At 38.9% G+C, this 16,382-nt stretch overlaps 1 protein-coding gene across 6 annotated transcripts in view; it reads left to right on the forward strand.

Moving 5' to 3' along the window:
• The window catches only part of TTC8 (tetratricopeptide repeat domain 8), a 58,589-nt gene extending 43,036 nt beyond the window's left edge, over positions 1-15,553 (forward strand). For all 6 annotated transcript variants that reach the window (XM_040477969.1, XM_040477966.1, XM_040477964.1 and 3 more), the window contains 5 exons: positions 7,014-7,153; positions 8,456-8,630; positions 9,012-9,134; positions 12,272-12,355; positions 14,931-15,553. In XM_040477969.1, coding sequence (XP_040333903.1) covers positions 7,014-7,153; positions 8,456-8,630; positions 9,012-9,134; positions 12,272-12,355; positions 14,931-15,047 — 639 coding nt within the window. In that variant the 3' untranslated portion in view covers positions 15,048-15,553. The remainder of the gene's footprint in view (positions 1-7,013; positions 7,154-8,455; positions 8,631-9,011; positions 9,135-12,271; positions 12,356-14,930) is intronic.
• Positions 15,554-16,382: the final 829 nt, after the last annotated feature.

The raw sequence follows: 16,382 nt of genomic DNA on the forward strand, positions 1-16,382 counted from the left end.
TGAAAACAATGAACCATGTATCAGAATGTGTAGAATGATTCTGTTTATGGGTAAAAAATGCATGTGTGTATGTGTGCACATATATGAACAGAATTTTTTAATTTAATTATTATTTTTTTTTAATTTGCATCCCAACTAGTTAGCATATAGTGCAACACTGATTTCAGGAGATTTCCTTAGTGCCCCTTACCCATTTAGCCCATTCCCCCTCCCACAACCCCTCCAGTAATCCTAGTTTGTTCTCCATATTTATGAGTCTCTTCTGTTTTGTTCCCCTCCCTGTTTTTATATTTTTGTTTCCCTTCTCTTATGTTCATCTGTTTTGTCTCTTAAAGTCCTCATATGAGTGAAGTCATATGATTTTTGTGTTTCTCTGATGGACTAATTTCACTTAGCATAATACCCTCCTGTTCCATCCACATAGTTGCAAATGGCAAGATTTCATTGTTTTTGATTACTGAGTAATCCTCCATTGTGTGTGTGTGTGTGTGTGTGTGTGTGTGTGTGTGTGTGTATACACCAACCACATCTTCTTTATCCATTCATCCGTCGATGGACATTTGGGTTCTTTCCATACTTTGGCTATTGTTGATAGTGCTGCTATAAACATGGGGGTGCATGTCCCCCTTCGAAACAGCACACCTGTATCCCGTGGATAAATGCCTAGTAGTGCAATTGCTGGGTCATAGGGTAGTTCTATTTTTAGTTTTTTGAGGAACCTCCATCCTGTTTTCCAGAGTGGCTGCACCAGCTTGCATTCCCACCAACAATGCAAAAGAGATCTTCTTTCTCTGCATCCTCGCCAACATCTATTGTTGCCTGAATTGTTAATGTTAGCCATTCTGACAGGTGTAAGGTGGTATCTCATTGTGGTTTTGATTTGTGTTTCCCGGATCATGAGTGATGTTGAGCATTTTTTCATGTGTCGGTTGGCCATCTGGATGTCTTCTTTGGAGAAGTGTCTGTTCATGTCTTTTGCCCATTTCTTCACTGGATTATTTGTTTTTTGGGTGTTGAGTTTGATAAGTTCTTTATAGATTTTGGATACTAACCCTTTATCTGATATGTCTTTTGCAAATATCTTCTCCCATTCTGTCGGTTGCCTTTTAGTTTTGCTGATTGTTTCCTTCGCTGTACAGAAGCTTTTTAGTTTGATGAGGTCCCAGTAGTTCGTTTTTGCTTTTGTTTCCCTTGCCTCTGGAGACGTGTTGAATAAGAAGTTGCTGTGGCCAAGATCAGAGAGGTTTTTGCCTGCTTTCTCCTTGAGGATTTTGATGGCTTCCTGTCTTACATTGAGGACTTTCATCCATTTTGAGTTTTTGTGTATGGTGTAAGAAAGTGGTCCAGGTTCATTCTTCTGCATGTCGCTGTCCAGTTTTCCCAGCACTACTTGCTAAAGAGACTGTCTTTATTCCATTGGATATTCTTTCCTGCTCTGTCAAAGATTAGTTGGCCATACGTTTGTGGGTCCATTTCTGGGTTCTCTATTCTATTCCATTGATCTGAGTGTCTGTTTTTGTGCCAGTACCATACTGTCTTGATGATGACGGCTTTGTAGTATAGCTTGAAGTCTGGTATTGGGATGCCTCCTGCTTTGGTTTTCTTTTTCAAGATTGCTTTGGCTACTCAGGGTCTTTTCTGGTTCCATACAAATTTTAGGATTGTTTGTTCTAGCTCTGTGAAGATGCTGGTGTTATTTTGATAGGGATTGCATTGAATATGTAGATTGCTTTGGATAGTATTGACATTTTAACAATATTTGTTCTTCCTATCCAGGAGCATGGAATCTTTTTCCATTTTTTTGTGTGTCTTCAATTTCTTTCATAAGCTTTCTATCATTTTCAGTATGTAGATTTTTCACCTCTTTGGTTAGATTTATTCCTAGGTATTTTATGGTTTTTTTTTTTTGTGCAACTGTAAATGGGATCAATTCCTTGATTTCTCTTTCTGTTGCTTCATTGTTGGTGTATAGCAATGCAACCGATTTCTGTGCATTGATTTTATATCCTGCAACTTTGCTGGATTTATGAATCAATTCTAGCAGTTTTTTGGTGGAATCTTTTGGGTTTTCCATATAGAGTATCATGTCAGCTGCGAAGAGTGAAAGTTAGACTTCCTCCTGGCCGATTTGGATGCCTTTTGTTTCTTTGTGTTGTCTGACTGCAGAGGCTAAGATTTCCAATACTATGTGGAATAACAGTGGGGAGAGTGGACATCCCTGTCTTGTTCCTGATCTTAGGGGGAAAACTTTCAGTTTTTCCCCATTGAGGATGATATTAGCATTGGGTCATTCACATATGGCTTTTATGATCTCGAGGTAGTCTCCTTCTACCCCTACTTTCTTGAGGGTTTTTATCAGGAAAGGATGCTGTATTTTGTCAAATTCTTTCTCTGCATCTATTAAGAGGATCTTATGGTTCTTGTCCTTTCTTTTATTGATGTGATGAATCATGTTAATTGTTTTGTGGATATTGAACCAGCCCTGCATCCCAGGTATAAATCCCACTTGGTCGTGGTGAATAATTTTTTTAATGTATTGTTGAATCCACTTGGCTAATATCTTGTTGAGGATTTTTGCATCCATGTTCATCAGGGATATTGGTCTATAGTTCTCCTTTTTAGTGGGGTCTCTGTCTGGTTTTGGAATCAAGGTAATGCTGGCTTCATAGAAAGAGTTTGGAAGTTTTCCTTCCGTTTCTATTTTTGGAACATCTTCAAGAGAAAAGGTGTTAACTCTTCCTTAAATGTTTGGTAGAATTCCCCTGGAAAGCCATCTGGCCCTGGAGTCTGTTTTTTGGGGAGATTTTTGATTACTAATTCGATTTCTTACTGGTTATGGGTCTGTTCAAATTTTCTATTTCTTCCTGTTTCAATTTTGGTAGTGTATATGTTTTTAGGAATTTGTCCATTTCTTACAGATTGCCCATTTTATTGGCATATAATTGCTCATAATATTCTCTTGTTTTTGTTTTTATTTCTGCTGTGTTGGTTGTGATCTCTCCTCTTTTATTCTTGGTTTTATTTATTTGGGTCCTTTCCTTTTTCTTTTTGATCAAACTGGCTAATGGTTTATCAATTTTGTTAATTCTTTCAAAGAACCAGCTTCTGGTTTCATTGATCTGTTCTACTGTTTTTTTGGTTTCGATAGCATTAATTTCTGCTCTAATCTTTATTATTTCCTGTCTTCTGCTGGTGTTGGGTTTTATTTGCTGTTCTTTTTCCAGCTCTTTAAGGCATAAGGTTAGGTTGTGTATCTCTCTTCCTTCTTTAGGAAGGCCTGGATTGCTATATACTTTCCTCTTATGACTGCCTTTACTGCGTCCCAGAGGTTTTGGGTTGTGGTGTTATCATTTTCATTGGCTTCCATATACTTTTTAATTTCCTCTTTAACTTCTTGGTTAGCCCATTCATTCTGTAGTAGGATGTTCTTCAGTCTCCAAGTATTTGTTACCTTTCCAAATTTTTTCTTGTGGTTGATTTCGAGTTTCATAGCGTTGTAGTCTGCAAATATGCATGGTATGATCTTGATCATTTTGTGCTTACTTAGGGCTGATTTGTGTCCCAGTATATGGTCTATTCTGGAGAATGTTCCATGTGCACTGGAGAAGAATGTATATTCTGCTGCTTTAGGATGAAATGTTCTGAATATATCTGTTAAGTCCATCTGGTCCAGTGTGTCATTCAAAGCCATTGTTTCCTTGTTGATTTAAAAAAAAAATTTTTTTAACATTTATTCATTTTTGAGAGTGAGAGAGAGCATGAGCGGGGGGAGGGGCAGAGAGAGAGGGAGACACACAATCCAAAGCAGGCTCCAGGCTCTGAGCTGTCAGCACAGGGCCCGATGCAGAGCTCGAACTCACGGACTGTGAGATCATGACCTGAGCTGAAGTCAGACGCTCAACTGACTGAGCCACCCAGGCACCCCTCCTTGTTGATATTTTGATTAGATGATCTGTCCATTGCTGTGAGTGGGGTGTTGAGGTCTCCTACCATAATGGTATTACTATCAATGAGTTTCTTTATGTTTGTGATTGATTTATATATTTGGCTGCTCCCACATATATATATGTGTGCACATATATGAACAGAATTTCTTGAAAAATACTCAAGAAACTATTCACAGAACCTCTGTGACTGGATTTGGGGAGGGGACTTTTACAACTTTTTGCAATGTTTACATTTATTTAGCATAAACACACATTTTACAATAACACATTTGACTACATATGAGACTGCCAAAAAAAATAGTTTCAGTCTAAAACTCCTCAAGATTACATAAATTAATTATGTGCCCATCAATCAAGTGTACAAACACTCCCAAATAATTTTATAGGACTAATTTTAGAGAACTGAAAGTCTTGAAACAATTATCCATTCAGGCTGGAGTCTTTTTGCATTGGACTGAATTGTGTCCCTCCCAAATTACTATGTTGAAGCTCTAACCCCCAGTGTGATGGCAGAGTTGAGGCCTTTTGAGATAATTAGGTTTAGAGGTGGTTGTGAGGGTGGGGCTCTGATGGTAGGATTAATGCCCTTGAATGAAGAGACACCAGAGTGTGCTGGTGCTAGTTCTGTCTCCCTTCCTCTCTGTCATATGAGGACACAGTGAGAAGGTGACCCTCTATAAGCCAGTAAGAGAGTCCTCACTAGATTCCTGCCATACTGGCATCTTGATCTTGGACTTATAGCCTCCAAATCTGTGGGAAAATAAATTTCTGTTGATTAAGCCACCTAGTGTATGGTATTTTGTCATAGCAGCCCAAGCAGACTGATACACCAACTTTGGCAGCTCTAACACTGAAGCCCTGCACTGTGGGATGTTGTTACCCCAGAAACCAGAAAAGTCATGTTCATGGGGCCCATGTCTCATGGGGCCATTAAATTCAGTGGTCAGGTTGCTGCCTAGTTGTGGAGATTCTTCTTTGGAAGGATAGCATCTTAATCTGCTCAGGCTGTTGTAACAAAATACCATAAACTGGGTGGCTTAAAGAACATAAATTTATTTCTCACATTCTGGAGGCTGGAAAGTCTAAGATCAAGGTGCTGGCCAATTCATTTCCTGGGGAGGGCTCTTTTCCTGTTCTATAGACAAACTCCTTCTTTCTATAGACTCCTTCTATAGACAAACATTCTTACATGGTGGGGAGAGAGATCATCTCTTTGATGTCTCTTCTTTAAGGGCTTCAGCCTTATGATCTAAATACCTCCCAAAGACTCTATTCCAAATACTATCACCTTGGAGAATATGAATATGAATTTAGGGGGGACAGAAACATTCAGTCTATAGGAAGGAAGGATTTGGTGTGTGTGCGGGGGTGAGGAGTGAGGTGCTTTCAATGTCATGTGTTCTTTCAAGTCTTACAAGGCTTTTGTTTTACCAAAAAGTAGAAAATACACTTCTAATGAAAGTCTTTGTTATTCATGCTTTTCAACGGGTTCTTATATTCCTAAAATATTAAAGGATATTTGGAATAGCTGCACGTAAAAGCAGTGTAAAATACAGGAGAGAATGACTCACAACTAATGAATATATCAACAGCCTTGTGTTTTGAAAAAAAAAATTTAGTTATTTTTTTAGCTACAAACAATGAATGAAAACACCTCTTAAAGAACTAAATCCTGGCAGGACTTTTAATAAGAATTTCAAATATAAAGTATGGGAACAGATATACATCCAGAATGAGTTTGGATCAACTCAGAAATGTTTTACTGGGGTTTTATGGAACTAATCAATATCACCCCCCTTCATCACTCCAAGTGATAGATACAAGATTCAGAAAAATGGAAGATAAACCATTAACTTTATTACTGATAACAGCAGAATTGGAGCATGTGGCTTTAGATGTGTGACCAAAAGGACTTGATAGTCTCTGAGTTAGACAGCCTTATCCACCTAGACATGACTGTGCAACCTGCAGAACTTCTGTCCCTGGGAGAGCCCCCTCCACCTGGCAGGGAAGAACAGGGGGGCATGTGACAGGCAGGTTGGCTTCCGAAGAGGTCCAGAAGGGGCTGAGACAAGCATGCTGAGTTTGCCTTCTGGGAATGAGTGAGTAGGAGTGGGAAGAAAGGCCTCAAATATTTTAATATCAATATTTCTGAAAGTGTGGCCCAGGGATTCCCAGGGATCCCCAAGACCCTGTCAGAGGGTCCACAAGGTCAAAACTGGTTTCATATTGCTAAATATTGATGATATTGGTGATAATGGATGTCATTTTTTGATACTGAATAACAAAATTCATTTAATCTCTGTACCGCCCCCTCAGCTGTGCTGTGAACCTGACACTGCTCTAAAAATAATAAAGTCCTGAAATAAAAAACCATACTGAGGTCCACAGAGGTTAAAAAAAATTCTGTGTAATAAGAAAGCATTGTGTGGTCCTTGCTTCTCACAATAAAATATGTTATGATTAAAATCTAACAAAAGATAGGAGTTGTCATCTGATAAGAATGAGTGAGAGGTTCCCACAATGAGTGTCATATAAATTGAGAGGCGGAAAGTGTTATGTGAAGTGAGGGCCTTAGGGATATCTCCATGAGGGCTGTGGAGCCTGCACTGGCCTTGAAGGTGGATTTGAGAGCTAAGACAGTAATAACATTAAATGCATTGATTTATGATTATCAGGGGGACTCCCGGTCTCTCTGCTACCACTCTTCTCCCCTTTTGTGTCTCCTGTGTGTAGCCACCAAGTTATTCTTTAAAAATGTAAATACAACCATGTTGCTTCTTGGTTCCATCCTTCCTTCCCTCTCTCTTCGCCTCTATTCACATCCGTTAGACTTGCCTGACATTATATTACCTATTTGTTCATTTGCTTCTCTTCCTACCCACTGTAACCTTGAGGATAGCAACTTTATCTTTTTGTTTGCATTGTGTCCTCAGGGCCTAGAACAGAGTCTGGCACATAATAGGCTCTCAGTATTTGTTGAATCAAGTAAAATAAATCAGCCAGAAAAAAAAAATTTTTTTTTCTCAGCAATAAAGTATCACTCTTCTTCTTGATGGAGAATAGGAAATGAACAATATTTCATCAGCAGCTGAATACTACAAAGAAGTTTTGAAACAGGACAATACTCATGTGGAAGCCATTGCATGCATTGGAAGCAACCACTTTTACTCTGATCAACCAGAAATAGCTCTCCGGTTTTACAGGTGTGCTTTACAGTCTTTTTGTAGAACTCCTTTCCTGTGAAATACTGGTGAAACTATAATGGAATGAAAATGTAGACAGGTAATGCATAGACCACATCTATAGGAGACTAAAAGTTCAAGCACCCAGATGTTTGATGAGCATTAAAGGGACATCTAATAATTTGAACATGCTCAGATATTGGCATCTTGCAGAAACATACCTGGATAATTGAGTTTTTAACACCATAGCATTGTATGAATCAGCCACCCACTGCTTCCATTAATCCCACCACATACAATATAAAGGCCCCGAAGCTGAAATAGTGACAAGATTTGCAAAGAGCAGTGGATGCCAGCTTCTGAGCTCTGATGAGGACCTGAAACAGGTTCCCCTCTTCTGTGAAGTGTTGCCAACTCTTGTCCAAATGATTTTGCAAAATCTAAATATGTTCTTATCTCTGGTTCTCTTTTGAGAACATCCTTATTTCATCCTACAGATGGTTTCTGAGATTAATTTTTAAATTTTGATTTTCTCTTCCACCCCTAGGTAATATACCAGGAGATAACTGGCAGCTGACGAGAGTTCTTTCCAAATATATGTTAGAAGCATAAAATATAAAATGAATGCTGCCTTAGGCATATGCAGCTGACTCTACACCTCCATCCCCCAAATGGGTCATGGATTTTCCTCAGGGCATCTGGGGTGGATTTTCCTTGGCTTATTTGAACTCTATTGTCCATTGTCCTTTGGGATTAATGATGCATAGAAGCAAATGGGTTTTTTGAGCACTAGCATGAAAGCTAAGTGAATAATGTAGGGATTCACTGATGGTCTTGTCTTCCTCGATGGAAGCTCATCAGAAGGTCCCTAGACACAGCTAAATGACGAAGTACAGATAACCAAAACCAAGATTAAATTCAGCTGAAAACTTGGGGGTAAATCCTAAACACAGCTCTTAAATTAGATTAGAGGTATTAGGGGTTTAACTAATTGTCACCAAAACTTTATGAAGCAAAATGCTTTGGGTTTTCCTTCAGGTCACTCTTTTGTATTTTGGTTCTTTAACAGAGCTTTTGGAGGAAAAAACTCATGTATGTTGCTTCAGACTTTGTCCTCTGGACATATTTCCCGTGACTAGTACCATTAAAAAAGACACACTTTTGTATTTGTGGAATGTTTTTTCATTTACTATAGTGCTTTCTATTTCTATTCCTTGGGCATGTTAAAAATTATAAAACATTCATTTCTAACTTTGTAAAAAAAAATAGGTCTTAATATTTATCAAATTGGTCTGACACCAATATATGCTCTTTTTCAAAAAGGCGGCTCCTGCAGATGGGTGTCTATAACTGCCAGCTTTTTAACAATCTGGGACTCTGCTGCTTCTATGCCCAGCAGTATGATATGACTCTGACCTCATTTGAACGTGCCCTTGCTCTGGCTGAAAACGAAGAAGAGGCAGCTGATGTCTGGTACAACTTGGGACATGTGGCTGTGGTAGGTTTTTTCTCTCTCATATTATTTCCGGTGTAGAAAAGGTAGCCATAAATTAGTTTGAAGACATTTTCAGATACCATCAATCCAGGTTTGGTTATGGGCTTGTGTAGCAATGTAGCGATTTCTAAGGGTCACCAGAACTCATTTTATTTTCTCAAGTGAAATCCTCTTACCTACAATTCACACTTGATTATGATCGGTACTGTTGCTTGGTAGCAGCAAAGACTCACGTGAGGAAAGAAGGGAGGAAGCCTGTGGATCCGCGGGTGCGAATACAAGCTTTTTTTTCTTCCTTTTTTTTTTTTATATGAAATTTATTGTCAAATTGGTTTCCATACAACACCCAGTGCTCCTCCCAACGGGTATGCTTTTCTTTTCAAGGGCATCGGAGATACGAATTTGGCCCATCAGTGCTTCAGGCTCGCTCTGGTCAACAACAATAACCACGCTGAGGCCTACAACAACCTGGCCGTGCTGGAGATGCGGAAGGGCCACGTGGAGCAGGTCAGTGAACTACACTGGCTCAGTGGCTAATCCAGTTTCTCCACAGAAACATCGTCAGGGGTAGCTATCTTTACATGCTATAGTTTATAAAAATGAGCTCTAGAGGCTCACTGGCCTGGATTTGAATCCCAGCTCTGTCACATTAGTGATGTGACCTTGGACAAGTTACTTAACCCTTCTGGTTTTTTCTTAACCTTTGGTTTTGTCAGGACAAACCTGCATCGCCCCAAGCCTTCCCTGTCTTAGTGAACTGTGACACAATTCGCAGTCCCCCATCCACCAGCTGGGTGCTCAAACCAAAATCCTAAGAGCCAACCTTGAAAGCGCTCAGTTCCTGCCACCTCACCCCATCATGTCTGGCAAACCCTGTCAGTTCTTTCTCCAGGTCACATCCCAGATGTGGCCACTTTTCTCCACCACTGCCACCCTTCTCCAAACTGTACTCCTCTCCTGCCTGAACTCGACTACAGGAGTCTCCTAGCTGCTCTTTTGGTCTCTGCTTGCATCAGCAAGTAATTGTACCCTATAACACATCCTCCTCACGATGGCTGAAGGGATTTTTGTTTTTAAACAAGAAAGATTTGGGGGCACCTGGGTGGCTCAGTCAGTTAAGCATCCGACTTTTGATGTCAGCTCAGGTCTTGATCTCAGGGTTGTGAGCTCAAGCCCCTTGTGGGGCTCTGCACTGGGCATGAAGCCTACTTAAAAAAAAAAAATCAAATAAAACAATGATTTTCTACTACTTTGCTCAGCATCCTCCAAATGCTTTCCTTTTTGCTTGGAATGAAATATGGATTCAAACCTTGGCCTACAGGGCCCGCATCATCTGGCCTCTGGCTCTCTGTCAGACCACACGTTTTGTTACTTCTCCCTTCCTGCCAACTCTCAGACTTCTGGACACATCCAGAAGTCTGCTCTGCACATACGCTGTGCCTGTTCTTACTTTACGGCCTTTGGAATGTTCTTCTTTCAGATCCTGCGGCGACTTTTTCTTCTTTTTGTCATTTGAGTCTTAGCTTAATTGCCACCTCCCTTCAAAGGTCATTTCAAACATCGATTGAAAGGAGCCCTCCGCCACTGTCACATCTCCTATTTTTTCCTTCGCAGTACTTATTTTATCAAATATGTTCATATGTAGATGTAATGTGGCATGGCAGCCACATGAAAATAGGGACCTTGTTTCTCTTCCAGCTGCCAGATGTTCAGCATCAAAAACAGTGTCTGGCAGGTGGTAGGTGCTGGGCCAGTATTTGTGAAATGAATGAACAGTATATAAAATGGCGTTAATAACAGAACCTGCAGGTGTTTGGGGAGGATTCGCCGATTATGCACGTAAAGCACTTGGCTTGGTAGCGTAGTATTGAGCACAGGGCAGATGCTTAAAAAATCACTTTATCATAAAAAAGAAGTTTAAACAGCTAAATACACTTATACAGTATTAGTGACAATCGAGGATAGATAAGTATTGCATTCCGAACTTTAGAGATGAAGAAACAGGGACTCCAGGAGGTAAGTGACATAGCGAACACCATGGCAGGAATGTTAACCTCTAACCTGGTCTCCTAAGCACAGCGATAAACTTGTAACAAAACAAGGAAATAAACATCCTTGGACATTACCTTTATGTCATCAGTTCCCCCCGAATAAGACAGATTTGTATTTTATAAACAAAAACTAACTACAGATGACTCTTGAACAACACAGGATTAGGGGTGCTGACCCCTTCATGTAGTTGAAAATTCAAGTTTTACTTTTGACCTTCCCCCAAAACTTAACTAAGAACCCACTGTTGACTAGAAGCCTTACCAAGAACGTACACAGTCCATCAACACATTGTCTTGTATGTTATATGTACTATATGTTATCTTGTGTGTTATATGTACATATATTTTGTATGTTACATGTAGTCTACAGTAGAGTAAGCTAGAGAAAAGAAAATGTTATTCAGAAAATCATAAGGGAGAGAACACACATTAATAGTACTGTCCTGTATGTATTGGAAAAATCCACATGCAAGTGGACCCATGCAGTTCAAACCCGTGTTGTTCCAGGGTCAACTGTACTCCAAATGGGAACTTATTCTGCCATGGAACTTGACCTATCTCCATATGAAGCAAGTGCTTTTGTGATTTTTCTCTGTCCCCATGTCAGTGATCTTTGTTTCCTACTTATTACAGTTTCTCTAGTATTCAACCAATTTGAAATGTTTTGGTGAAAGATTTCATGCTGCTAACCCCTATTTTATTATTAAAAATTATACATCAATTGAAAGAAAAATAGCTAATCATAAAACAAACAAATCAATATCTACCATCCCATATGTTACTTTGCATTAAAAAAAAAAAGATGCACAATTTGTCCACAGGTCATGGATGGAGGTTTTGGGTTTAGTTACACGTTGGAGGGATATTCAGCAGTGTGGAAGGGGGAGTCTGTGGTCCTAACAATGAATGTGTGAGCATCTCTTGTCTATCAGTGGTCCCTGCAATGCATGATCGTTTGAGCCTGTAGGGGATGAAAAATGATGCGAATTTTGCTTCTTGAGTACATGAGATGACAGAGAGCTTGTCATTTTCAGTTGCACTCACTTGTTATTGTGAGGTCAACAGTGTATTAAATGCTCATCACCATTCTCCAGCACAGAACTTGGGGCTTAGAAATTTACTATTTTTTTTTAATTGTTTTTTGCAGCATCAGAGAACGAGTCATTAGAAGCCTAAGAAATCAATCAACAGCAATAAAACTAGAATAAGCCTTTTTTTTGCATTGAGAAGATTGTATTTTGATTTGTTTGTCGTATTAAAATATAAACTTTACAAGAACAATGATTCTTGACTTTATAACTACTCTTAATTTTCTTCATATTTTGAAGCAATTTTATTATTAATATAATTTTGGCAAGATATAAGTATTGTATTTCGGTAAGTTGTGTTTCATGAGGCGTGTCATCTGTATTTATCACAGGATCATGTTTATTAAGGTCCTGTCTTGGATAAAAGACTCTTTTACCAAAAACAAAACCAAACAAAACTCTTTTACCAAAAACAAAAAAACCCATAATTACAAATATAGTGCTGATAGATGTTCATATATCCTTGGTTTTCTTTTCTTTCCTTTTTTTCTTTTTTTAAATACAGGCAAGAGCACTGTTACAAACTGCCTCATCCTTAGCACCCCATATGTACGAGCCACATTTTAATTTTGCAACGGTCTCTGATAAGGTATTTTCTTTCTTTATCAATTCCTCATCTGATCTGTTTCTTTTTCTTGGTTTTTAAAATACAGATAAGGAAATTCTAACGTTTTGAAAGAAGCGATTTTTTTAAACATTATATACACATGTCTTTCACTTGAAGGGATAGTTTGATACACTGTAAAGAAATTTATCACTGGATATGGACTAAACTTAATATTGTAGATTGCATTATAGATGATCTGTTCTAGATTACAGAATTATTTTATTTTTAAAATATGATATTTAGTCATGAAAAAATACTCATTAAGTAACGCCTGGTTGAGGAAGGATTTAGTAATTGGCTTTTATTGCAAAGAAATCCTGTCTGTCATTATTGCTATAAAATTAGGGATATGGGTGAACAATGTGGGGAAAATACAACTGTTAATACTGTGTTACAAGTCAGTTAATAACCAAGAGCTAAAAGGAGCGCTGTTTCCAATAACAAGAGGAAAAACAGATAAAAAGTATCTGATAAGTTTTACTTGGAAATCTTTCTTTTTAACATGGAAGAAAGGTGAGTTTCAAGGGTAAGGAAATGGCTAAAAATATTTGCTGTGTAAAGACTCTTTATAGACCAGAAGACATTATAAAAATGTCATTTTTTAAGCACGAACATCAAGCTATCCTAACTTGCATTTCTGCTTGGAAAGAAGTTGTCATTTTCTTAAACATTATTTTTTTAAGTTTATTTATTTTGAGAGGGAGGGAGGGGCAGAGAGAGAGAGAGAGGGAAAGAGAGAATCCTGAGCATGCTCTGTGCTTGAACTTACGAACCGTGAGATCAAGACCTGAGCCGAGATCCAGAGTCAGATGCTTAACCGACTGAGCCACCCAGGCGCCCCATAGAAGTCGTCATTTTTGAGTGCTCGTAAGTGCTAGCCCCTGTTCCAGGTGCTCCTATACACCATCTCGAGTTCTCCCAACAACCCTGCCGCGTACATTTCCCTCACCTTCCTGACTCGTGTTTTTATACAACTGTTGGTTCATTTACTGAACTTCTACTATGTATCAGGCACTGTTGTAGGCACAGGATGTTAGTGAATAAAACAAAACGTCTACTTCATGCAGCTTACATTCTAATGGAACCCAGGGCTGCTTGAGCTTAAAAGACTCCCCTGGAGTCACATGGCCATGGCAGGTTCAGAATTTGTATCCAGACCCCAACGATGCCCATGTGTTCTCCACTGCACTGTGCTGCCACTTAGTTAAACCACAAAGGGTTGATACCTTCCTTTTCCATATCACACTTTAATAATCTATAACTCAAATGAGAGATTTCTTTACACAGAAGGCTATACTTTCTGTAAGAGAAAATGGTATATTAAAAAGAAATGCTATGATTTTTTAAAAAAAGAAACTCATGTTTTTAATATGCGTTATATGTTTCAAAAAAAAAAAAACCTGCCAGATTTGAATTATCTAGGTTTGTGTGTGCACACACTAAAAAATTCTCACTTTTTTATAAACGCATGCATGCATCTAGGTCTATTCGGATGGATCCAGATACTGTGTGTGCTTTTCTTTGGGACTGGACTTTAACACAAAAGTGTATTGAAAATCAGAGACAACTGATTACTTAAAAACTTCTAAAACCCCCACATCACTGGCACCCTTTAAAACCTCCCTGAGCATGTTATTGTATCTTTTTTTAAGGCTTATTTATTTTGAGAGAGAGAGAGAGAGAGAGAGAGAGAGAGAGAGAGAGAGAAAGAGAGAGAATGCAGGTGCACATGGGTGAGGGGCAGGGAGAAAAGGAGAGAGAGAGAATCCCAAGCAGGCTCCGTGCCATCAGTGCAGAGACCAGGGCGGAGCTCCGACCCAGGAACTGTTGAGATCACGAGCTAAGTGGAATCAAGAGTCTCACACCTAACTGACTGAGCCACCCTGGTGCCCATTATTGTATCTTATATATAACAGTTTTTGCTTGAATTTTCTGTCTAAAAGATTCTGCCCGAGGGGCGCCTGGGTAGCTCAGTCAGGTGAGCATCCAACTCTTGATTTCAGCTCAGGTCGTGATGTCACAGTTTGTGAGTTCCTGCAGCCCCTGGTCAGGCTCTGCGCTGATGGTGTGGGGGCCTGCTTAGGATTCTCTCTCCTTCTTGCTCTGCCCCTCCCCTGCTCACACGGTCTCTCTCTCTCTCTCTGAAAATAAATAAACTTAAAAAAAAGAAGATAATGCCCTAGCCAAAATTTGTCTTTGTGGCACATTACAAATCGTTGTCCTAAGACATTCTGAAACTATATAGAGCTGGGTGTTGTAGTATGCAAATGTTATTTTATTTTTATAACACTGTCTGTGATAGGAAACGAAAACACAGGCTTATGAATTCATAACTAGACCGCTGTAATGGAGCAGAATTTATATGATTGGTTATTTTATATTTCTCCCATGTTACAAGACTGAATTGTAATCTAGGTGAAAGGATTCTAGAATCAAAGAGCATAATCGAGCGATTTACCCTTAAGACCCCTTTGATTTTCTACAGTGTACAGATAGTACATCTTTTTTCGACTTTCTTACTCATTTTTTTCTGGTCTTATTCTGGTATTTCTTACAGATTGGAGATCTCCAGAGAAGCTATGTTGCTGCTCAGAAATCTGAAGCAGCATTTCCAGATCATGTGGATACCCAACATTTAATTAAACAGTTAAAGCAGCATTTTGCTATGCTCTGATTGTCCCTGAGACCAAGTATATTCTTACGATGGGGCATTGCACAAGGGAAAAAGTAGTGTGCTTGTATGTATAGGATATACACGCCATGCTTGATATTAGTAAGATGGCATAAGGGAGTTTGCACAAGAATGCGTAATGAACACTTTATAATAACAACTTTCTAAGACAGGATGTGCTATTTGTAAGTAGATCGTGAAAACTTCTCCCACATTGTATGGTACGTGTTTGTTTATAATGTTTCCGAAACATTTTCATGAATTTCCTCAAATTTTTATTAATGCACATTTTTAATGTCCCTGACCTGGCCATTAGCTAGCATGTAGCTTTAGAGGTCTGAAACCTGCCATAAAAATTCACTTTTATGGCTAAAAATGTGTATATATATTCCAGTTAGAGAGTTTACTTAGAGCTTAAAATTGTATTTAAAACTCTTTATCAAATGCTTTGTAAGACAGTATACATTTTATGTATTATGCTTTCAAATAAATCAGTGTGTAAAACACCATCATTCTGTCATTTTCCATGATTTTTTATTTTAGTTATCTCAGAAAAAAACAAGTTTTTTCTGAAGTCCAGTAATCTTAAAAATCAAGTCATTATTTTAATTTTACTTGAAATGATGTACCACCAATTTTGTATTTTCCTCAGAAGCTATTTATGGGATATCACACTTTCAATAGAAGAGTATCAGGGTTAGAAATGGAGTCACAGGCCCGGAGTCCCATGGGTGGTCAGCCCCGAGAGGGTTAGGCCAGATCACTGGACCACGTATTGCAAAATCCTGCAAAGGCTCTTGAACTTGTCTCTCCTACATTTAGTGGAATTCTCATTAACGTGTTCACACAAGGAAATGTGTCAAAGGAACAAAGCCACCCAAATTCGTAGTTTGGACTTTGGGACCCATCCATGTGATTTTTCAAAAAGGTCTTAATTCCGTGAAAACTAACTTACAGATACCTATTTGTTTCTGTTCAGATTTGTAGGAGTAGGATTGCTTAGCTGACAGAACAAAAAGATGTGAATTGGAGGCATTATGGAGTATGAGAGGCTGGGAGGAGTTTTAGAGAAGACGTAGATGAATCATGGCGGCCCAGATGAAGGAAGCAAAGCCCAGTGGGCTGGTGGCATGGCCATGACTAGAATCCAAGATTTCACTCTTGTGCTTTTACTCTTCTTGGCTCCCCAGGATATATGCTAGCGCTTGTTTCTTAGCTCATGAGAATTTCCTCAAGCACGATCACATGTCTTAATACTGTATTCAATATCTAGGCTGAAATCTTATAACGTGAGTCATTTTCTTAGTTAATCGAAAATAAAAGTAATCGCAAAGGCTT

The sequence above is a fragment of the Herpailurus yagouaroundi genome, unplaced genomic scaffold (genome assembly GCF_014898765.1).
Source record: "Herpailurus yagouaroundi ecotype Mexico unplaced genomic scaffold, PumYag 141, whole genome shotgun sequence".
Lineage (NCBI taxonomy): Eukaryota > Metazoa > Chordata > Mammalia > Carnivora > Felidae > Herpailurus > Herpailurus yagouaroundi.